This window comes from Eurypyga helias, unplaced genomic scaffold (assembly GCF_000690775.1).
Source record: "Eurypyga helias isolate BGI_N326 unplaced genomic scaffold, ASM69077v1 scaffold1120, whole genome shotgun sequence".
NCBI lineage: Eukaryota > Metazoa > Chordata > Aves > Eurypygiformes > Eurypygidae > Eurypyga > Eurypyga helias.
In genome coordinates, this window is record NW_010223659.1 from 1 (window position 1) to 24,387 (window position 24,387).

Below are 24,387 nucleotides of genomic sequence, written 5' to 3' on the forward strand. Positions count from 1 at the left end.
GTACTTGTATTTGGGATTGCCCCCTAAGGTGCCTAAAGAAAAAATATGGCTATGTTTCAATTCTCTGCCCCTTCCACCTCTACCCCTTTGAATTTCTTATGTCAAAATAGCATGGAATTTCTTGGTTAGAAATAATATGACTAGGATGTATGGTAGAGTGGAGTTGTGACTACCTGATAAATTTTTATTTTCATATTTCTTAACTTTGGAGTCTATCTTTTTTTTTTTTTTTTTTTTTGGTACTGGAACATTTCTTTGTATATAAATTTCTATAGTGCTGAGGAGGCAAAACCATGCTGCATGTTCAGTTTTCCCTTTCTCTAGTCAATATTGGACTTTTTGTGGTATGTCTTAGTGTGCACTTAGTTCTTGTAGTCACTGAACCCTGTTTATGGAGGAATTCACTGTGATATTGTACGGAGGAGGAGATTAGGATCTATTTTGGTGGTATTTAATTCTCTGTCCAGCATTAACTGTCTTCTTAAGTTGGGAGCCCGCATACTCTGTTTAGTTAGGTAAGAAAAATGGTATTCTCCATAGAGACATTCAGAATATCTATTTAGGAATGTTTATGGTTTGTTTGAACATATAGGGAAGCTAGATCCTGACTTGATGTTTAAGACACATATCTGCAAGAGGATTGAGATATTCCTGATATTCCTGTGACTGTGTGTCTGTTCTTGGGTTTGATGGAGAGGAATTGCATAAAACATGGTCTCACTCACTCAAATTAAAGCATGCATTTCAGATAAAATATTTTCCTAAAGATAATGGAAAAATATTAATTGGTACTATGCATACATAGTGTATGTATTATGTAATTTTTAGCAACTCCCAGTAAATTTTAATCAGAAAAAAATTCCTTATCTTTCCTTCCTTATTGTTTAGAACTACATTGTCTGTAGTCCCTGACATCACTGTAGTCTAATAAATATAGTACAGACTTGCCTTTAATCTATTAGTTCAGGATATTGCGTTTCTAAATGGCATGTTATAGATTATAAATTCACTTTGGATTATGATAGGTAATTTGGTTGTAAATAAAATAAAAAAAATATTATAATTAATATAATTAAAGCACCTTCCATTGCATTTAGAACTGAATGTGTTTCTGGAAATGTTTTAACATGATATTCTGTCCAATGAAGTGGAAGCCAGTTATAGCACATTACCGACTTGTAACTAAAAGTTTTAGATACTTGGCATTCCCCATTTTTAATCCTCAATGGAAATAAACACAGAATGCAACTTAATATAAATATACAAGAACTTTCTCTTGCCCATGTGATACAGATTATAGAGCTTGAGGGTAGCTGTTTTACAACATGTTGCACTCAGTTGTGCAAACTTATCTTTTTAGGGTCAAAGAAGAGCAAAAACCACAGCTGACACAGTAAGTAAAATATCCTAAAAATGCAGTAGGCTTGACTTTTCTACCTTTGCCATGTTCTGCTTTCTGCACCTTTGATGGTATTAGCTTTCACTAATACCTGATAGGCTGCAGGTAGTTTGTCATCTGCTTCCTGACTGGCTTGTAAGAGAGCTGCCTGCAGCTTCTTACTTCATCCACCTTAGCTGGATGTAGGTTCTTGCTGCCTGCTTGTTAAATGTAAAACCTTATTTCCCTTACATTCTTAGCGGCTGACTTAGTATTGCAGCTGACATTCCCATTGGCTCTAGCTTTTCCGCCTGTATATTTCTATTAACATTGGATAAGAAAACATTTAAACTAGTGTGGTTTTATTGGTTATTCAGTCACATTATTTGCTTATTTAAACAGGTGGTTTCCCTTTAGTGGGATCACTGAGCTGGTAAATAACGTTCTTCAACCACAGCAAAAACAGCAAAATGAAAAGGAGCCCCAGACGTAAGTAAGCTGCTCTCTGTAGACTAAGTAATGTCTTTATAGCATTAAAACATACTGGAGAGTATGTTTAAAATAATTGCCCCTTTAGAACATCCTGCTGAGGGCATTTTACAGGTTGACATCTTTTGCTTTCTGATCCCTCATTTACACAGGGAAAACTGAAAATCAGGTTGTACTCACCTTATCAGTAACTAACTTTTAATGATTGCATTAGAATACAATCTGAGGAGTTACTACTAGTCCATCTGCCTTCTTCTGCAAATGCTCCATACATGAAACTCCCAGTGAAGTGATGAGTTTTCTGTGCATGAGGAGCTGGAATGATAAGACACGTAGTATTATATATAGCATGTCTATGCACTTGCATGGTATTTGTGATATTGGTCACACATAGAATGCTATACAAATCTACATAATAAGTATGAAAAGCTTTTTAAAGACCAGGAAAATGTAATTTCTTTTTTTTTTTCCATGCCAAAAATATATCTGTGAAGTTTCAAAACTTTAGCAGATATAGGTGAAATCTTGGTTTTGTCAAAGCTGAGGGAATTTTGACTTTGATGAGGCCACTATTTCATCCATGGACCTTTTACAGTGCTAAGTCAGTATGACAGCCATATGAAAAATTTTATTTTTTTTGCTATCTGAAAATTTTAAGATTTAACAGAAACTGGCAAAGCTAGGACATTCAGTCTTAGTGTGAGAATGTAATTCGTGGAGCTGAAAATACTCCTTTCATGAGAAGAAACTAAAAAATATTTATTATTTCAAATTTTTAAATGATGACTTCTGATATTATTTAGGCTTTAAACAGTTATGTTTCTGCCTTTTCTTTCTTCTAAAAGGGAATGCTTTGTGAGTTCACATGATAAAAGAAATGTTTGCTTTTAAACCCATGCAAAATTGGTTTAAACATGCATATTATTCGTTGTTAAATATTTTCCAGGCAGAATCAGTTTTAGTTCATTTTTAAATATGTATATTTAAGTGGAGTTTCATACTTGCAGGCTGTGAAAGATGTGAGTTCTTTCTTGAGAATACACAGTGAGAAATAGGATATGAAATTGATACTCTCTAAAGCAATGTGTAATTCTGAGCTCTGTTTCTGATATCCTCACGTAAGTTCTTATAAATTTGCTTATAATATTAATAGTGGAGTTTTTATTTATTGTTTATTGTTAGATACTGGCAACATTACATTTTGTTCACAACATCTCAGTACTTTCTTTGTATTCCTAGTTTCCTTAATACAGCAAAGTTTGTTCTGCTTACCAATGTTGTACATATGAAACATATGGCTTTGAAGAAACTGAAAATACTGTATACTTACTGTAAACAGTTGAGTTATAGTTGCCAAAAAGTATTTAAAAATAGTTACTGTTATTATGGAAGGATTTTATTTTATTTTATTTATTTTTTTTTTAACAGCAATTTCTTAAGCTGTATACTCATTGAATTTACAGATGGTACAAGGCTGGGAGAATTGCAACATCTAATAGCAGGATTATATTCAAAAATTATTCTTAAAAATCCAAGATACGGTTATGATGCCATTCAAAAGGATAAATGCAAGGTAGTGTAGTTATGTAGGGATAATTTATGTGGTTTACATAGGATAGAGAAATACAGTGTAGGTAGAAGTTCTTTTGGCAGAGAATCTGGGAGCCGTAATGGTATGTAAATTGAGCAGGAGCCAGTGTTGTGAAAGAGAGAAATATCATACTGGAATTTATAGGCAATAGACTGGAAGTGCCATGAAGACATTTTTACTCCGCTAAGCTTTTGTAAAGTCTCATCTGGAATAGCATGCCCTTTTTTGGACACCGTCTTTCAAAAATGATGTGCAGCAGTGAGAATTCAGTGGGGAGTAATAAGAGTAAATAATCAGATGGCTAAGAAACATGGCATGTATAAGGAAAGATTGAAATGTATGAGGTGATTTAGCCTTCTGAAGAAAAAATCCCAGGGATGAAAGAAACAGACAAATCTTCAATTATGTAAGAAGTTGTAGAAAAAATAGAAGGAAATAATCTCTTCTCTATGCTTCTGGTTGTGAAGCAGAAAGGAGTAAAAAATTGCATCAGGGAGGATTTAGCTTGCTAGGGAAAACTTTTTAATGGAACAAGAACTTAAAATGCTTGCATAGTTTGCTTAGGGCTTGTGTGGAAGCTTTGTCACTAAAAATCTTAAGGAATGGGTTTGTCAAATATCTGCTAGAAGAGACACAAGCGCAGCTGGTCCTGTGCTGGGACAAGAGAATGGACTATGTGACTTTGTAAAGTGTCTTTTGGCACTCTTTATTTGTGAAATTTTCATTAATTCATTAATGAGAATTATCTTTTGTGACTATGGCAAACTTTCAGGGAGAAAATAGAAATAATAATGGGGCAACTTCTTATTTAATTTCTTTTTCTGACTTTAATGGCTTGGAGAGAACTGCTGTACCTTGGAACATTGTGGGATGCTGGGGAGCAGCAAGGAAATCTATGTCTGAAGAAATTTTTACCACTATCCATATGTATCAGGGCTTTTTCCATTGAAATAACTGTTAGTATTGAGCCTGTAATGGATTTCAAGATGCATTTGGCTGTCCAACTTTGCTGATGAAAAAACTTATTTACAGTTTATCTGCAGAGGATAAAATGTGGTGGGAGAAGACAGAAAAGGAATCACATAGCTGTTGGAAACAAAACTTACCATGTTGCAAATTTCAGTTTTTCTCTGGTGAAAGTATTTTTGAACAATTGATGACCATGTATTTTGTGGGCAGAGGCAGGATTAGTGTGACACCCTTGAACATGAATTCTATATCACAGAATCCCCAAATGATTGAGGTTGCAAGGGACCTCTGGACGTCACCTTGTTCAACTCCCCCTACTCAAGTTGGGTCACCTAGGACTGTCTGTCCAGGACCATGTCCAGGTGGCTTTTGAATATCTCCAGGGATGCAGACTCTAGAACCTCTCTGGGCTAGAGGTACATGTACTAGTGCTTGAAAAGTGGTTCCTGATGTTCAGAGGGAACCTCCTGTGTTTCAGTTTGTGCCCACTGCCTCTTGTCATGTCCCTGGGCATCACTGGAAAGAGCCTGGCTCCATCCTCTTTGCACTTTTCCTTCAGGTATTTGTATACAAAGATAGGATTCCCCCTTGAACTTTTTATTGTCTAGTCCCATCTCTCTCATCCTGTCCTCATGAGAGAAGCTCCAGTCCCTTAATCATCTTCCTGGCCTCTTGCTGGACACTGTCTGGTGTGTCCATTTCTATCTTGAACTGGGGAGACCAGAGCTAGACACAATACTCCAGGTGTGGCCTCACCAGTGCTGAGAAGAGGGGAAGGATCACCTCCCTTGACCTGCTGACAATGGTTCTCTTAATGCACCTCATTCCCATTCTCTGTCACAAGAGCACCTTGCTGTCTCATGTTCAAATACCAGGATGTGCAGGTCATTTTCTGCCAAGATGCTTTCCAGCTATGAGAGAGGTCAATGAGAGAGGTCAGTTAGGGGGACAATGTGGAAAGCCTTACTGGAGAAAAGGTAGAAAACATTTATTGCTCTCCCCTCATCCAGTCATTTCACTGTAGAAGGTTGTCAGGTTGGTCAAGCATGACTTCTCCCTGGTGAATGCACGCTGAGTACTCCTGATCACGTTTTTGCTCTTCGTATGCCCGGAAATGGTTCCCAGGTTTAGTTGTAACATTGACTTCCCAGGGATCAGTGTGAGGCTGACCAGACTCTGATCCCTGGATCCTTCTTGAGGGTAAGAATGACATTTGCTTTCCTCCAGTCATGAGGCAGCTCTCCCAGTCACCACAATCATTCAACGGTTGTTGAGAGTAGTTTTGCATATCTGGTCTCCTGTGATGAAGAATAGTTTTATCTCCAGCTCATGTGTACTTCATCCTGAGTTTTATCTGCAGTGCTCAAGATATTTCCGTGTTGTCATCCTTACAGAGTAGAAACCCTTAGCTTCCCACTGAAGCAGCTGCTTTTGATGCTCAGCAATTAGCCTGTCAATTTTTGTTTCTTCAGATACATATGGCATAGATTTTGTAAAAGGTATATTCAGATTGTTCCTCACTGGGTTTTGGTGGTGTTCTTTGTGCCTAAGGGTTTGACTTCGAGTTTTTATTTTGATTTTATGAATCTTGGAAGATTATGTAATGGTTTTAAGCTTCAATTAAAATAAAGGAATTCCCATGCTAGGATGCACTAAAGATTCTTGTAGTCTAATAGTGTCCTGGCAGTGCCTAGCAATGGATATTTAAGAATGCACATAAGGAGGAGGGCATGCATAGACTAATTCTGATACAGCCACTTGACTTCAGATATTTTAGTGGCTTCCTGAGGCAAAGGCTGCATGCATATTGCTGTATTTATTTCATGGTCATTAGGAATCTATCTGCCATAAGTATTCTCTGTCCCATTTTAAACCTATTTATGGTTTTGGTTTTGCAGCTTGGTGAAACGAATACTACACTTTAAATATCTGCTGTACAGCAGAATTGTTAACCCTGGTTTGCTTTAAACCTAGTAATTTCTATTGATATCTATTTGTTGTTGTCTATTATATATTATTGTCTATTAAGACTAGGACTCCCCACTGAAATTAAATTATGTAATTCCTTAGGTGTACTGGTCTATTCTATGCATAACCTTTACACATTTCTACAATATTCCATGCAGTCTTCTAGATTCCATACAGTCATTCTCCTTCTGTGAAAGGCATTCTGTGCTTCTGATCCTCCTTGTTGCCTTGTGTCTGTTTAAAAATACTGTTATATCTTGTTAAGGGGGACCAGTATGACTGAAAGGATTCAAGGTATGAGAACTCTGTGATTTTATAGTGTCTTAGGAAAAAAGATTTCTAATGTTTGCTGCTTAAAACTATCCAAATACTGAAAAGATGGTGTTTTGTTTTTTTCCCTTTTCCCAAGAAAAGGATCACACACATAGTTTGGTTAACATGACCTATCCTGTTGATATAAAATGGAATATTTTCAGCTGGAAGGGGGCCTACAACACTTACTTAGTCCAACTACCTGACCAATTCAGGGCAGAACAAGTTAAAACATGTTATTAAAGGCATTGTCCAAATGCCCCTGAACACTGACAAGGTGGGGGTATTTATCACCTCTGTAGGAAGCCTGTTCCAGTGTTTGACCACCTCTCAGTAACGAAATGCTTTCTAATGTCCAGTCTGAACCTCCCTGGCGCAGCTTTGAACCATTTGCATGCATCTTGTCCCTGGAGACCAGGGAGGAGATATCAGCATCTCAATAGCTGTAGTTGTAATGAAAAGGTTTTCGGTATATGAATACGTCTACTGTAAAGAACAGGTACTGTATTTATAAAGAAGACAGTGTCAACATTCAGCATCTCCTTTAAGGCACTGTTGCATAAAGTTTTGCAAAAGAGTGTAAGAAATTGCAAGATGCAATACATACAACATTTTTTTTGTTTGTTTGTTTATGATACACATTCAGTCTTATAAGTAGTTCCTGTTCAGATTGTTTTTTCATAGTACCTGTTGAAAATAACATGCTTCACTTGAAGTAACATTTTTGTTAAAAAGAACAATATGTCTCTGCAGCCAATACACTTGTGAAATTGGAGTCTAGCACTCTACTATGTTTATTTTCTTAGGCAGTCAGATGGAAAGAAAATGGGGAATAAATAAGCTAAAAATAAAATTATAATTTGCAGTATAAAAAAAAAGAAGCAAGGATTGTAGTTTTCTCAGAGTCAAATATAAACTCACCAAATTCATTCCTAACTATAAAACTGGTTTTGTCTCCATAATAAAGTATATCTGAGGTACCTAAACAACTTCTGTTGTGTGATCCTGATGACTGATCATGTCTCTTCTGTTATGACAGTTAAATTTACCATTTTCAGCACAAGGTTATAGTTGCTTGAATTGTAAAGATGTCCTAGAATTTTTTTTTCCCCACAGATTTTTTTCCTCATAGTACTTAATACAGGAAAGATTTAATTATGTTGGTTAACGTATTTATGGTGGCTCACAATGTCAGTGAGGCAAAGATAGTAATCATGAATATGGTGGATGTCAGTTTTATTGAAAGGCGAAGATAAACATATTTGGGACAGGTAAATATAGTGATCATAAGAAATATATATTTAACTTTGAATCCAGATATTTAACCCAAAAATGTACACAAATTTGTAATTCTGCAGACAAACACAAAGAAAGTGATAGTCCAAAAAAACCTGATTTCACAGTTTTGATAAATTAAAAAATCTTATTAATGAGGAAATAAAAAGTACTCAAAGACAATGTGAGGAACCTGTTGTTTAAGAAAGTGTGTACTTGTGAGAAAAAAATAATCTTTAAACAAAAATATGAGTAGTATGTTATAATGAGGAATTCCTTGAATATCTGGGGTTAAAAACCAGACTTGGAAGTAGAAAGAGAACAATGCAACAAAAAATAATTAGCTGGCCAGCAGTTAACATTATGGGTAAGGAAAAGGTGAAAAAAGCCCCCAAACTGAGAAAATCCAAGTGTATATACTTTAGTCATATAAGAATTTGGTTAAAATAGTAATAAAGGAAAATAATTCCACTTATTTGTAGTGTAAGGCTGAAATGGAACTATATCTGAACTATTCAGTATACTAAAATCTCTAGATATTGTGTGTTATGCAATGTAGTAAGAAGTTTAAAAATGAAAGAAAATCGGTATGAATGAAGAACAAAATTTTTTCATATGTATGTACTTATGGGTGTAAACAAACCTATATCTATTGAGACATACACACTTCAGTATGTTGTAACATATTAAAGCAGCTTCTAAAAGCTTTGCGTGAGAGTATTTTCTCTCTGTTATAATTTTTTACATTTTTAGAGTCTGTGGATGTCACAGGCTGTGGTGATACTAATATGCTGACAGCATCCTGCTTTGAACTGCTTTCCAAGAGAAATGGACAGTACCCCTAGAGAGATGACAGGTTGTCTGAATGAGATAAGCAAATAGATTTAGAAAATGCTGGCTTAAGCTTAATTTAAACAAGACGGAAGTGATACTCTTCCCAGAATAAGAGAAAAGCGTGTTAAGCATGCAGCTGAATCAGTGACCTCAGTCTCCAATGAAACCTGCCTTCATGACAGCAGCAAAAAGTGTTCTTGCACAACATAGGGGCTATCCACTCATTCTGCTTTGACTGTAGCCATAATGGATGGGTTGGTGGCTCTTTTTATTTCCCCCCGCCCCTCCCCCCCTCCCCAAGAATTGTGCATCTCATTCTGTGATGAACTGATGATAAAGATCATACAGCAAGTTCAGACTGTATGATATTTATCAAATCTTGTCTTAAGAAGGTCAAAACTTCTAAAGAGGATTATACCACTGCTGCTGTACTCTACTGGCTGTATAATATTCTGAATAATTTGAAGTATTTCTCCTTAAAATTACAGGGCAAACTATATTTTGTGAGTGAAAGTGATGTGAACCGTATTTTACTTGCAGTATTATTAGTTCCAACACTTCCATTTTTATCAGAAATTATTCCAAAACAATGGACAAGATGTTTTTGACATGCCAAATAAAATTTGAACCTTGCTTTCCTCAATGTTCATGATCATTTTAAACTGAAAATGATCATTTACATATGTGACAGCACGTGGCTATTCAGAACAGTTCCTATTCTCTCTCTGTTGCTAAGTGAGCAACTTCCCTCATGCTCCTAGGTCTGAAGGGTGTGAATATCTACCATTTAAATATTTGTTTCCCTCCACTAACAGGCTTCTACTTTCCCATGCAATTTTCAGTCTGTCACAGATATATGATCCTTTATTTTCTTTTTTTCTATCTGTCAGCAAGTAAAGGAGTGGCTGTTTTCACCGAGGCGATCTGGCTCAACCTTGCTAGAAATATTTAAAGTCTTCAGTTTTTACAAAAGTCAGACTCACTTTAAGGGTAGAGCATATATGAAAATGTAGGTAATTTTTATTGTTGAAAATAGAGTTCACTGTACAGACATCTGAATTTTTATTTAGAAGTGACTATTCAGTACATCCATAGCAGCTGCTATGTATAGAGTATTCTACATAGATTATGTCTCAATTTTTAACCATTTGTTATGTATATCTTTTTTATTAATGTCAGTTTTGCGGAAAATCCAAGGTTGCAGAAGTAACATTTAATAACCAGTCATTTAAGGAATGAAATATTGTCATGAGCAACATAAAATCATTGGTTTAGGTTGGAAGGGACCTTACAGATCATCTGGATCCAACCCCCCTGACATGAAAAGAGCATAACTAACAATGTTGAATAAATATTCAGGAGAGAGGAGAGATTTAGTGATCATGGTTGAATCCGTTATAACATTGTAGCTGCATAACTACCCTCAAAAAGTCAGATCAAATTCTAAAAAGGGAAAAAATCGGGTTCATGTGTCAATAACCAGTTTAAGAACCAAGAATTAGATTCTAAAACAGTTAGTGACAGTAATTCTAGAAATGCTGGTGGATACTTTTTGACTCCATTGAGTTGCTTTGGTACTGAAAGATGTTTGGCACATCACAAAGGCTACCTCTGTGGCTTAATCCTTACATCTTAATGTTTGCTATTGAATGCAAGCACTGAGACTAGTTTGCACTTCTGCATTTTAGGAATGACCTGTTGTGGGTAGTACTGAATGATACTATGAAGTGTTGAGCATTTCCAGCCACTAGTGAAACAGCGGTTGGTTTTCGTGCTAAGTGTCACATAGCACTGGGTATCTGTGTGGGTTGAAAACAGAACCACACCTGTCAGCACTCAGTGTCTGGGGAATTCCTGTCCTCTGGAGTTAGGAAGCACAATTAGGCTTGCTGGAAATACAATTAGGCTTCCCAGCTGCAGAGCTTTCTGGAAGAAAGTTCAAATATTGGCTACATGCTTTTAAACTCACAACTCCTTTCAATAATGTTTCTGTTTAACTGATAGCTATGGATCAGTGTTGTGTTTGTCTTTGGAAAAGTTTATTCTCTCAGTTATATGCTTTTTTTGGAAGTATTTGTGGTGGTTGATTGTATTACATGTTTCAGATGGATGAGGGTGAGTAAAATGTTCTTTTCATTGTTGTCTGGGTTTATTCCTTTGATAAGGAAGAGTTGGGGTGTTCAGTCAATTCATTAGATAAAAATAAAATTAAGTATTCATGCCTTATTTGAGAGGTGTGGAGGGGCAGCAAGGCTAGAGGAAAGAAATGTCTATTTATCCTCTGTTACTTAAGACCATAAATGATCAGGCTGATTTAGAAAGGCTGACTACAGGATGCGGAGCTCTGCTGTGTTAGCCTAGGGAAGAAATACTAGATAAGGCAGTTGTCCTTTATCAGCAGGTGCACATTTCTGCGATGTGATGGTAGTCCTCACTCAAGTTCTGGTTTCAGAGATTTTAGAATGACTGAACAGATATCCAAGATAGCTCAGGTATGTTTCATAAGGAGAATGGTCCTCAGAGCATTTATATCATGAAACCCTCAGTCAGCTCTTTTATTTTATATATGAATGCATCTTTTAAAATTTTCAGTGTAATTATTCCCATTTTCTTTTACATGTGTGCTCATGGGTGGCCACAGTAGAAGTAATATTGATTTTACAGAATAAGATCATTCACTTACTGTTCGTAAAGATATTTTTCTGATTATGTTCTGCGTAAAGAGAAAGTTGAAGTAAATTCATAGTGATGTGGCTCCTGGAGTGTCCTGGACTCAGAACAAACATAGACAGATGGTGCCAGGGTGAGTTGATCAGAAGCCTGGGGTGAGGATGAGTACTACTGGGTACAAAGTCTCATCTAGGAATAACATTAACAGACGGTGGAGATTGTCACAGAGCAAAAAAAGCAGTCTCACAGAAATAACCCCCCAGTTTTTATTGTGGCCTATTGGGAATTTTGATTCAATGATTTCAGAATTTGAAAGCTTGTCAGGAATTCCAGTTATCCATTCTACATGTCACCTTTTGCTCATCCTTTAGGAAGCTTTACATCCATTTGTATATTCCCTGCTTCCACAGCTGATTACTGGAGATAATTCTGTTTTAGGAAATGGATGCTCTTGGTTCAGTGCAAGGATATTCAGCAGAGAGAACTTAGTTTCTGCCAACAGGAACACAGTCAGACTTCTCATCTCAGGTGTACTTTGTCCATGGTTTCAGGAAACAGTTTCATAACAGTTACAGACTCCCCATCTCCCAGTTATGTACCTAGTTCTATTGTTTCTAGTGCAGTGTTTACCAGAAGGGTGAAACCCACTAACATTTGTATGACGAAAAACCTGATTAACAGGTGGCTTCTGAAGCAGCAGAAATGTACCTAAGAGCAAAACGTGTTCTATTGTTTCCAGTGCAGTGTTTACCAGAAGGGTGAAACCCACTAACATTTGTATGACGAAAAACCTGATTAACAGGTGGCTTCTGAAGCAGCAGAATGTTGTCTGTTTCAACATTAAATGTGTATTTAATGTAACAAACATATTCCAGCTCTTTCCTCATACGCAGTGTTAGCACTGCGTTCTCCTCTTCACGACGTCCCTATTCTCTCTCTTAAGAGAATGTTATGCTGTCTGTTGTGTTGAAAACTATTCTGTACAAGACTTACCGTTGAATTTGTGACTTCACTGTGTGTATTTCTTAGTTATTGCTGTATTAATTACTTTTGTACTCTAAATAAATATTCTTTCTTTGGTTAAATATGTGACATTGAGTTCATATAATCCTGAGATCACAGCTTTGTCTCCTCTGGTGATTTGTTCAAGTATTGGCTGTTACACCCTAGCCAGTGTCTTTGCCTCTTTTGAATCTGCCTTTAGAGGCCAGGGAAAGATAGAATCACAGAATCATACAATGGTTTGGGTTGGAAGGGACCTTAAAGACCATCTAGTTCCACCCCCCCTGCCATGGGCAGGGACCCCTTCCACTAGACCAGGTTGCTCAAAGCCTCATCCAGCCTGGCCTTGAAGACATCCAAGGATGGGGCATCCACAGCTTCTCTGGGCAACCTGTTCCAGTGCTTCCCCACTCTCTCTGGGAAGAACTTCTTCCTGCTATCCAATCTAACCCTCCCCGCTTTCAATTTAAACCTATTACCCCTTGTCCTGTCACTACAGGCCCTTGTAAAAAGTCCCCCCCAGCTTCCTTGTAGCCCCTTCAGGTACTGGAAGGTGCTATAAGGTCTCCCCGGAGCCTTCTCTTCTCCAGGCTGAACAAGCCCAACTCTCTCAGCCTGTCCCCATAGCAGAGGTGCTCCAGCCCTCTGAGCATCTTCGTGGCCTCCTCTGGACTCGCTCCAAGTGGTCAATATCCTTCTGATGTTGAGGGCTCCACAGCTGGACATAGATGAGAGAGAGTTGTATTTATAATCAACTTGTTTTTTGGGTGCTCATATTTAAAGAAACATTGTACTTCCAATGCTTCCATGCTTCCAATCACAAAGATCCTATTGTAACAAGGTAGATATAGTAGCAGAAAGAATTGGAAATGTTTCCGTATTGATGATGTTCCTTCTTTGAATAGTTATGTCTGGTCAATCCTTGATACAAAAAACTTATCTAAAATAAGAATATCAGTTGATTTTGGACATCTAGATTTATTTTCTTTAGGTGGAATTGACCATGTTCTGCAGTAGGAATCAGAACAGATTTTTCCCCACCCCCCCCTCCAAATTATATTCCACAATGTCTTTAATTTAGGATAGTAGAGTTGTTGAAAGACTATTGCAGTTGAAGTGAGAAAGGGCAAAGGGAGATGAACACTCAAACAAAGTTTTCCTTCTGCCAGTCTGCCAAGTTTGATTTGCAGCAAACAGCTGAGCTGAGCTGAATGCACTCGGGGTTTAGGTCTGTCGATCTTACTATTTAGACAGATTTCTCAACACTTTACATGATCACATAACAATACAGTAATCTATGAGCCTGCTCCACAATATGAAAAATAGAATGCATGAACTTGAGAATTATTACAGAGGGAAAAAATTGGATGATGAAGAGAAGACTTGTTCCACTTGTTTAAGTGAAATTATACTAAATTACACGAGTAGAATTTGTTTATGTTTACTATTTTTCCAAACAGCAGTACTCCACGAGATGACTTGAATAAACTGTTATCACAGTCTTGGCAAGGAAAAGTGTTCAAACATCATAGGAAAACAGAATTTCAGAGAGCTGTCTTTAGGATAGTTCCTGGCCTTTGAGTGTCAATGTCCTTTTGCTGCTAGTTTATAGGGCTTGCTTTGCTGTATATTACCAATCTGTGGGATTATGGACAGCAGAGCATGATCAGCAGGCCTACTGGTGTCCCACCATTGTTCTCTTATAACCCTCATTTATACCCAGTAGCTCTGAGCTCTAATGGTTAATTAATAAGCTATAATTAAGCAGTTAAAGGATTTAAATATATGATTGAATTCCAGTCTTTTCTCTGGCACTGATTTTTTTGGGTGGTTTTGTAAAACTGCAATTATTTGGAAAACTCAAGCATTATCGCTCAGAAATAGTGTTCGATTAACTACTATTTATACAGCTTTTGAGCCACAAACATCTTTTTTCAGTCATTATCAAATATTCTTTATTTAAAATGGAGAAATACTACTGAGACATAAATTAACATATTCAGTGCACATTTAAATAAAGGACAGGTACGGAGGCATGGGTTTAGATATAATTACTATAGAGAAAATTGTTACACCCTTTGTTCATGCACTTAAGAAAAATCTGTTCTGAATGTGAGAACATCTTTCTCCTTTGTGAACCCTTTCTTCATATAAAAATCACAGTCACAATGGGAAACTCTTTCAAGAGGATCTCCCCTATAGTGCCGCCAGCAATATGGCTCCACTGGTGGTACTTTTACAGTAAGAATGCTGATACAATCAAGACCAAGATGCACCACAGCTAATTACTACCACCAATTCCGGTGGCCATAATTCAGTGTCAAGCATGTTGATGTAGTTTACATAGATGGAGTTGAGACAACCATATGATGGGCACACCTGGGACTAGATAGGCTAGCTTTCTGAGCATTGCTTGAATTTATTTCCTGTTTGTTAAAAAAGGAAGATAGGAACAATTCTGCTGCAGAGGTAAAGAGATAGGGGTACTTAATAATTGAAAGTGTTCATGAATGTTGTAAACAATGTGGAATGAACTCTGTCTAATCATGATACTGTAATGTCAGGAGGTGTTACATTTCAGAGCCAAGACAGTCTGACCTATTATTTAGCATGTATTTAATTTGGCTCTGTGTGTAACTGTCTAATGAAAAAGTAATTTTGCCTTTCATAGTAAAGATAAAAAAGTTAACCACAGTAACTCAGTTATTTTGGGCATTTCTAAAGCTACAGGTGTGAAGTTAATGGCTTCCTTTTGTAAGTCAACTGATGATGCAAATAAAGTAACCTGAGTGACTGTGAGAAATATTATCTCTGCTGGAGATGCCCTTTATAAATGCAATAATGTTGCAGTATGCTTAATTGCCAGCAACTGAATTAGCCCCTTTTTAAGGTATATTTGGCAAATATTGCTTACCTTTAAAATGAAATTTAGTATGAAGTAAATAAAAGTATGATTTATGAAAACAAGTCAAATATAACATAAACTGTGAAACTTTTTTGTGAATTGTTTGGATAAAAGAGTGATTTGAATATTTTTTAATAATGAGGCTGCTTAAAAAGTAAGGTCTAGTAATTAAAAATATATAGGTGTGGGCTAGTTTTCCTTAAAACTGATATTTATTTCAATTGTTAGCACAAACAGTATCAGAAAAAAAGTAGAAATATCCAACATGTAGCTATATTTCTAGTATTTTTGGACTAATATAACATTTATGTTGTAAAACATTTCAATCAAGTGAGTGGATCAGGAAGACAGATGTAAAAGTAGCTACAAAAGTCAGCAGTTTTTTAAAATATAAAATGTAGAATAATAGGATACAAATAGGCTGTATAAGGAAATTTTTGAGAGCCTCAGCCAAGTGAATTCCTCATTGATTTAGATTTCAGGTGAGAATTTTTGCATACCAGATGAACATCTGTGTATGTCTGTTAACAGTGCATGGGAAATATGCAAACAGGAGTCTTAATTTTTGCATAAAGCTCATAACATAATAAAGGTGCTGCAATAAATGCTAAATAATCCTAACTTTATTTTATAAAGCAGTTTTCTGTTACAAAATATGTCATGAGGTGTTATTTCTCCTCTGTTTAGCAAGGAGCTTTGGGTCTTCATTCTGCCTTTTGACCTGAGGGTCTGTTGTGGCTGACTGACTTAGAGGTCTAAGAAATTTTGATTTCTAGTTGGGATTTTGTAATACTTAGCTCACCGCAAGTGGTCATAATAGAGTGTGTTGTGATTCTAAATGTATATGATGCTACATTTGATGTGCCTATTTTACAGCAATATACATGCTACAGATTTTTCCTTTGTGCCTTCTCTCATAGAAATTAAGGATGGGTGCTGGTCAACAGCAATGTGAGACTGAATGCTGAAAAAAAGACTGATTGCTCTTAGGCACATTTTCTGAAAACTCCACTGCACTTGTCCAAACTTCTTAGCAGCAGCAATATGTGATAATAAGGTATCAGTACAGCTGAAGATTCAAATAGTATCACCTATTGTAAGGTGTCTCTCTCTGATTGTATTCTTTCTAATATTCTGTAAAGCTTTAGCTAGTTCATGATGCATCTTCACCCTCAGATGCAACATTTCCAAAAATTCTCATCTGTCATTATGACCATTTTTTCACACTTGAAACCCAATTGTCTTTGAGACAATTGTTCTTTCCTACCAGAATTGGCAGAAATTGTTCAAGTCAAGTCAAAAGTATCTGGATATGTGAGGCACATACAGTTATTGGTTACCTCTTGTTTCATAACAAGTTAGTAAGAAAAAGTTGACCATAATTACCTGTAATTTTTAATCTGTAATCTTGTAATTTCTTTTGCTTTCTATAATTGGGATTAAACATAAATGAAATGACATTACAAATGCCCGTCTTTAAAGATCTTATTGTTGTCCTCTGCTGTCTATACTTCCTGGCAGCTTACTACTACTACTGGAAGTTTAACTATGTGCTCCTCATCTTCACTGTCATCTGAGGATTAGTACTTACAGTTTCAGCACTTTACCAAAGCAGCTCCTTTGGGATAGTGTGGATTGAAAACACAGGGACAAGGACCATGGAACTCGAGATAAAATATTTTTAACTGAGGGAATGCAACTGTGAAATGAACTTGGAGAGTTTCCTTGGAAAGTCAGGCACTGGAAGATTCCCTTTTTCAATTACAACTGCCATGGTTAATCTTACTTTCAATGAGACCTAAAATTACCTGTGAAGTGTTGGCCTTGTCACAAGGGTAAAGAGCAGAAGGAAAACTACCATATTGTGTATGACAGCATGGATTTAATTTACCTGCTTGATGCTTAGGCATTAAAAAGGGAGTCCCATTGATATTTCCAGTATGGGTGGAGAAGGTACAGTAGTAGGTAGCAAAATTTATCAGAAGAATAATGAAGACTTTTTAATGGAGAGAGAATGAAAATTTTAGCAGAAGTTGTTTATTTTAGAAACAAATGAGAAAAACATGATGGGAATCTACACACTGGTTTAAAGAAGCTCTTTTACAGCCTTTTTTTTTTTTTCCCCCCTAATACAGGAGAAGCTAATGAGAATGAGGAGAAAATCCTCCAGTATAGTCACCAAATTATTTCTATCAAAGCTGTGGAAACTTCTGTTATAAATTATGTTTTTAAATAAGATCCAGAAAAGGATAATTAGAACCTTCTGAGTTACACTGAAATAAAACAGAGAGGTATGAAGATATTCAAAGGTGTAAAGTAATTATCATGAGGAGATATGAAGGAATATCCCTTACTTATAGGTGACTAGTCTCATAACTCCCAGTGACAGAGAAATGAGCTTTGTCTGAATGATTTGGCCATTGTTAAACAATTGAATGAATCTGGTATTCTCTTTATTTTTAAATGCCCCTCTTATTTACAGCTAAAAAAGTGTTGAAGACGTTGTAGATGAATTGGCTGTGTTACCATATTCTGCTTGCTTAAACCTTGATAGGGATTTTATATATTTTTGTATATTACAGATTGTAAAAATAAAATAAATAATTGACTAATTTTAACAAACAAGAAGAAACAATTAGTCACAAAGATACCTCTTTAATCTTGCAGTTAGTTTGAACTGCTGCAGAAAAAGTAGAAGCAAGTATCTGTCTCTCTTTCTGTGGAAACCTGGAAGTAACAAGTACACCCAGGAGTTACCTACTTATTTTTTCATTTATATACACATTGTCCAGCTTTATCTCGTTATTATTAAAACCACACAAGAATATGGTAACATTAATTGGGTCAACCTTTAATTTGCCATATGTTCATCTTCTCCATGTTCACTTTTTCTTGTAGCATTGCACAGGACTATTGTTCTTAGCTACTCTTCACTGCTTTTAAGATTTTTTTTTTCCCCCCACATCCTTTCTTGTCTTTGTTACTGGGTTTCTGAATGTATTGAAATTAACTAGATTCAGTGATGTGACTTCATCCATAGTTGCAGACTTATTTAGGGTAATACCAGATTAATTAATTCATTCATTATGACACTGGAAGAGTGCAATGAGAGGAATGTTGTGAGGGAGGTCAAACAAACTGAGAACAAAATGTGGTAAAGTGTGAACTGGAAGCCTTTGCAGAAAGACCTAGTAAATGGGGGAAAGAGAGAATGGAGCCAGGGCAGCTTGAAGATCTCATCTCGGCCATGTTTTTGTGGCCAAGAGTGGCTTCTACGAAGTTCCTACCAGCACAGAAATTTTGGTTCCATTCCTCGGCGTGAGGCAAATGCTATTAGGGCATACCCTGCTCCCTAACATGACGAAGACAGACTGAAACAGAGAACTTAATTAGCCCTGCTGTAGTTTGCTTTTCTCACCTGAGTTACAATTGAGCAGCAGCATTGGTATAAACCAAGGCCAAGATCATTTAGCAACCACACTCCGTTCTTTCAATTTTCTTAGCTCTTTTTCTTTGTTCAGCATTTCGGGCACAGTAGTGTAATTAATTTAGATTTATGGTATATATACTCACTTAGAATGAAATTATATGTTTTTTACAATAGTTCTTTCAGTGAAACTGTCACAAAGCATAATGTCCCGTATGTGTGAACTGCAGTAACTGATTTTAAATGATTATGTGCCTTTTTAACATAGGATTCAATTTTGGCAACCTTGTGTTTTTCATGGGAATTCAGCAAGAGTATTATATTGATAAAGATATAGTTCTGTGATCTGAGAGACAGGTAGTATTTTTCTTAGCATGAATGAGGTTATTTCTGTTGTAAGTTAACTTTCACCATGTTTAAGGCATCCATGAAGTCCTTATTCTGGGACTGTTTTGTAGGCTTCTTAAACATGTTCTTGTACTTAAAGTTTCATCAATGATGATCTGTTTTTATTTCAGTTTAATGAATATTGCAAAATAAGTACGTATTCCTTAATAAGTTAGAGAACAGAAACCATGAAAATCATGGCTTTTTGCAGTTACCTCCACCTGTAAAACAACTCAAACCATATATGGATGAAAAAGCTAAAAGTTTTAGAGATTTATTTCTACTCACGTTTTCAAGAGGGTTTGATCTATGTTTAGAAAAAAACCTTAAATATCTTACTATTTGACACTGTTGAACATGGCTGTTATTGTCATTATATGGCTTATATTTAACCTTCTTGTTCTAAACAAAATACTTAAAAAGCTAGCAAAAATCCCTGTATCTGTTAAGTTTTGTTTTAGAGTTAGGGAAAAAATGTATTTCCTAATTGAAAAAAATAGTGTGGAGTTCATCATCCCCTCATTCTTCACTTGAAGAGCCACTTTTAATCATGTATCAGCAGTCCTGACTTACCTGGAGGTCCCAGTTGACTAGAGCTTAGCAAATGTGACACCCACCTATAAGAAGGGCTGTAAGGAGGATCTGGGGAAATACAGGCCTGTCAGCCTGACTTTGGTGCTGGGGAAGGTTATGGAACAGATCATCTTGAGTGCCATCACGTATCAAGTACTAGGCTAGATGATAAAAAAATAATTATTATTTTATAAAATAGACCAAGAAGTTTTTTTTACAGACTTCCTAAAATGAATACTTTGTATTTTGTTTCAAGTATGCATACTCTTCTTAAGTGGTTCTGCTCAGTAAGTAGAAAACGTATTGTGTGTAACTAATTATTTAATAGATTATTGACTTCTGTGTTGTTGTGGTTTAATCCCAGCCAGCAATTAAGTACCACACAGCCGTTCGCTCATTTTCCCCCTCCTCTGGTGGAGGAGGAGAATTGGAGGAAAAGACAAGGAAACTCATAAGCTGAGATAAGAACAATTTAAGAATGGAATATGAATGAATAAAATACTGATGATAACAATACTAATAAGCAATGAAAATAATGGAAAATAAAACAAATGATACAACTGTTCACCACCCGCCTACCTCAGACAGGTCCTAAGTGGTTAGAGCTGGAGAGCCCGAGAGCCCAAGCTAGAGCGCTCCAGTCACAACGAGCCCCACAAGCAAGAGAGCAGCTGAGAGAGCCAACCACTCAACATGTCCCTGAGGCCACCCCTGACTTCTATACTGACCATATCTGAAATGAATGGGAATGGAAAACCACTTTGGCCAGTTCGGGTTGTCTGTCTGGACTGTGTCCCCTCACAGCTTCTTATACCAAAAAAGTTGGGAACACAGGTGCAGCATTAGAAGCTGAAAAAGTCCTTGACTTTGTACAAACACTGCTTAGCAACAACTAAAAACACCAGTGTTACCAATACTCTTCATAGCACAAATCCAAAACTCTAGCTCCTGTGATGAAAATTAACTCTGTCCCAACTAAAATCAGCACATGGTTAATTTTTTCTGACAGCTATCAACACATGTAGTATGTTTCTTGGAACAGAAAAAGATGTAATAACTAACTATTTCAGCAGACAATAAGTTTTTGTTACTAGAACAAGGATTTTGGAAAACTACTCTTTATAACCTTGAAAAGTTTATACTTTGAGGCAAAAGTTGTGACCTTTACATAGATTCTTGTGCCCAAGAGGAAAAAAAGTGAAATCATTTCAGTGTGAAGCTTAAGAATTGGCAAAAGGCTTGTGCTTTTTATGCATCAGTGAGACTGGTAAGCAAATAATCATACAAACAAAGGCTGTAGATTATAAGGAAGCCACAAAACTGAATGTAGCCTAAAATAGACTTGAAGTTCAGCATAGATAATATACTTTAAATGAAGAGTGCAATGTTGGGCAAAATTAAAGGCAAGTAAGGTCTCAGAGATTACATGTGTTATTGATGGAAGTGTGCCAGACTACCAACTACCAATTATATACTGTTGTCAGGGTAAAACGTTGAAAGTGTCAGGTTTCCAGATTTCCAAATTTTGTTCTCAGCTTCATTCAGCTCTTCCTTACCAGTAACTTGTGTACTGCCCCATTCAAGAGAGAACAGTCTTTTTGGAGCAGTGAGAAGGCAGAGGAAGCCACGTACTCCTGACTCCACAAATGCCTGTTAGGGCAGTGACGACCCTCATGTCCTTCCTGCGGAGGCGAGACATGGCCCCTCTCATTGTGCTGCTGAAAAAAGAAAGCAAATCCCACCAATTCCTGCCGTATGTGTGAATGGCGATATCAAATAATACTAAGATAATTTTTAATTGACATATGACAAACTTGCCATATGTTTGGATAGCTATGGTAAATAATGTTGTTTGAGACAATTCTTAATTGACTCAGTGTGCTAAAATTTGTTTTGGTAAATGCCTCTGACATTTCTGATGACATAATTTTGTATCATTAATTTATATCTGAATTATACAAAGGATATATTTCTGAATTAAGGAAATTGGCCTCCCAGATTTAATTTCTTTCCAGGAGGTTATTCTTTGTTCTATATTAGGCTTCAAGTGTGTATTTTAATTGCGTCAAGAATTTCCAGAAGGATAATTCTAAAGAAGAATAAATCTCTTTTGCACTTTTAATTTGTTGGCTTAGTATACCATTATAATGTTTCATAGAAAACGTTTCATTTTGGGGGATTTGTTTGTGTCTGTTCAGGGAGCTAAATGAACTCCTTAAATTAGATTAATAAATATTAAATTGCTAAAATTTGTAGTCTCTATTAGCAAAATTAGGTGAGTTGAATGCCACACTACACATTTAAAGATCATTGTTCAGACACCTTTAAATCACAAGGATAAAACCAAAAGAAAAGTCTAAGGTTTTTTGTTTTCTCTTTGTTTTTGAATCTTACAATATGCTAGGTCACATCTACCAGCTCATTTTCTTCAAGGACAGGAAATAAAAGATTCTAACTTTTAGCAATGAAAAATTTCCCTTGACATACTTTACCTTCAGAAATAGGGGCTTTGGGGAAAAAACTGCCATTATTGAATATGAAATGGGTCTGTAACTTTGGTCATAGTGAGACAGTTTTAACTATCGCGTATAGAGTTTTGATTATCGTAGGTTCAGAAATATGAATTGAAGTAGTGTGCCTGAAGGAATCATTGCAGTTCTATTTACCCATGCAGCTATGAATGTCCACTAGAAATGGAAGGCAAAATGTGTGTGTGTATCTTACTACTGTCTCTGGATTTTAAACCTGAGGAAGTCTTCTACCTTACATTTGGCATGAGGTGGCAGTATCTGTATAATGATATGAATGGCTTAAATGATTGATAACTTTAAGTTGAGGTAACTTGTTATAGGCTTGCATCCAGTGTTAGAAAAATGATTGAAAAAGCATTTTAGAATCATTATTCTGTACAATATTTTGGATAAATGAAGATAAACTCTATCAAGAGAAGATATTTGCACCTGTCTGGTGGAATTTGGTAAAAGTACACTTGGAAGAATAAATTATAATTTTATTCTGGTATTAACCAGCATATCGTGTAGTGCCATGTGCTCTGGGATCACTCAGGCTGTTTCCTACTGTTGTATTTGCAGCTGACAGCTGGTGCATCCTAAAGCAAAGTTACTTCTCCTTGTAACATCTGGACTGTGTCCTGCATTTTATTAGTGTTGGGCCTCCTCCCAGAGTTCAGTTGTAATGAAAAAGAGGTAATTCTTGAATGATACCTTTCTGGAGCATCATAAATGTAGTGTATTTCCTTTACTACATTTTTTTCTCTCTGATTAGTGTTTTGAAATTGATTGCAATTTAGTGATCACCAAGTATTTGTGGACTTAAAACAACTGTTCATGATCTCTTCTCTTCTGCAGAAAATTACATCAGCAGTTTGAAATGTATAAGGAGCAAGTGAAGAAGATGGGTGAAGAATCCCAGCAGCAGCAGGAACAGAAGGGTGATGCCCCAACCTGTGGCATCTGCCACAAAACAAAATTTGCTGATGGTTGTGGCCATAACTGTTCATATTGCCAAACTAAATTCTGTGCGCGCTGCGGAGGAAGAGTGTCTTTACGGTCAAATAAGGTACGGAATTATGGAAGATTAATTACAAGCTTCTCCTAAACCTGGTATCTCTTAGTCATTGCTTATGCATCCAAATCACATAGCTACTGAAATGGATTTCCTTTAAAGAGGTAATGAGACCTAGTTCAGGGGCTTTTAAGACATCTGTCCTCTTTTCAAACAATTTCCATTTGCAGATGCATTTGTGATTATGGCTTTTAAGTTAATGCATGTCACATTTCTACTCACAGACTCATGAATTCTTTGATTGATGGATTGAAGCTTTGTATAGGAGAGAGGGAGGTATATCTAGTGGTCTAGTGATGATACTGTTGAGACATGAATTATTACAAGTTAGAGCAAGGATTTGTTTCTTGTCTGCTTGCCCAGGTTATTCTGTATAAGATTATTCTAAAATTAGAGTTAGAACAGTATATACAATATATTCTAGAGTTTTAAAATATTTCTTATCTATTTTACACGTGCACATATTGGGTATATGTACAAATAAATATACATACATTCGTCAATATATTTTTAGTAAAAATTCAAATGCATTAACAATATAGACTTACAGCTGGTATACTGGTGTTTATTGTATAACAATAGGTAAAACAGCAATCTGATGTTTAAAAAGTTTGATCATAGAATAAAAATTCAGAAGAACGTAGGTAATCACAGAAAACGGTTCTGAGATCACTTTATTCAACATTTTAGATAAAGCAGCCACATCTGATATGAACCTTCATCACCTTTTGACAGAAACTTGTAGAATATTAACGAAAATACTCAAGATGTCTTTTGCTATTATTTTGTGGAAATACATATTTTGTAAATCAATACAATAATTTAATAATAATATAGTAATTTTCCATTATAATTTATTTCCATACATCTGTTTTTTTCCTGTAATACATTAATTCCAAATACCATGCCACCTGCAAATATTATCTCTAATCTTTCGGAAGGCAAGAGACAACAGTATGAATGTTATGTAGTTCTTGGTCCAATGTTGAAAGGTAGGCTTAAATAATGGACTCATGTTTTTG

General features: G+C 36.1%; 1 protein-coding gene across 1 annotated transcript; it reads left to right on the forward strand.

Annotated features, from left to right (window-relative positions):
• Positions 1 to 1,325: 1,325 nt before the first annotated feature.
• On the forward strand, positions 1,326 to 23,359 carry LOC104506707 (regulating synaptic membrane exocytosis protein 2-like; the record flags this gene model as incomplete). Its single annotated transcript, XM_010147782.1, has 3 exons — positions 1,326 to 1,393; positions 1,781 to 1,867; positions 23,149 to 23,359. Coding segments are annotated over exons 1-3 (366 nt in total), but the record flags the coding sequence as incomplete, so codon positions are not given.
• Between the last annotated feature and the right edge of the window lie 1,028 nt (positions 23,360 to 24,387).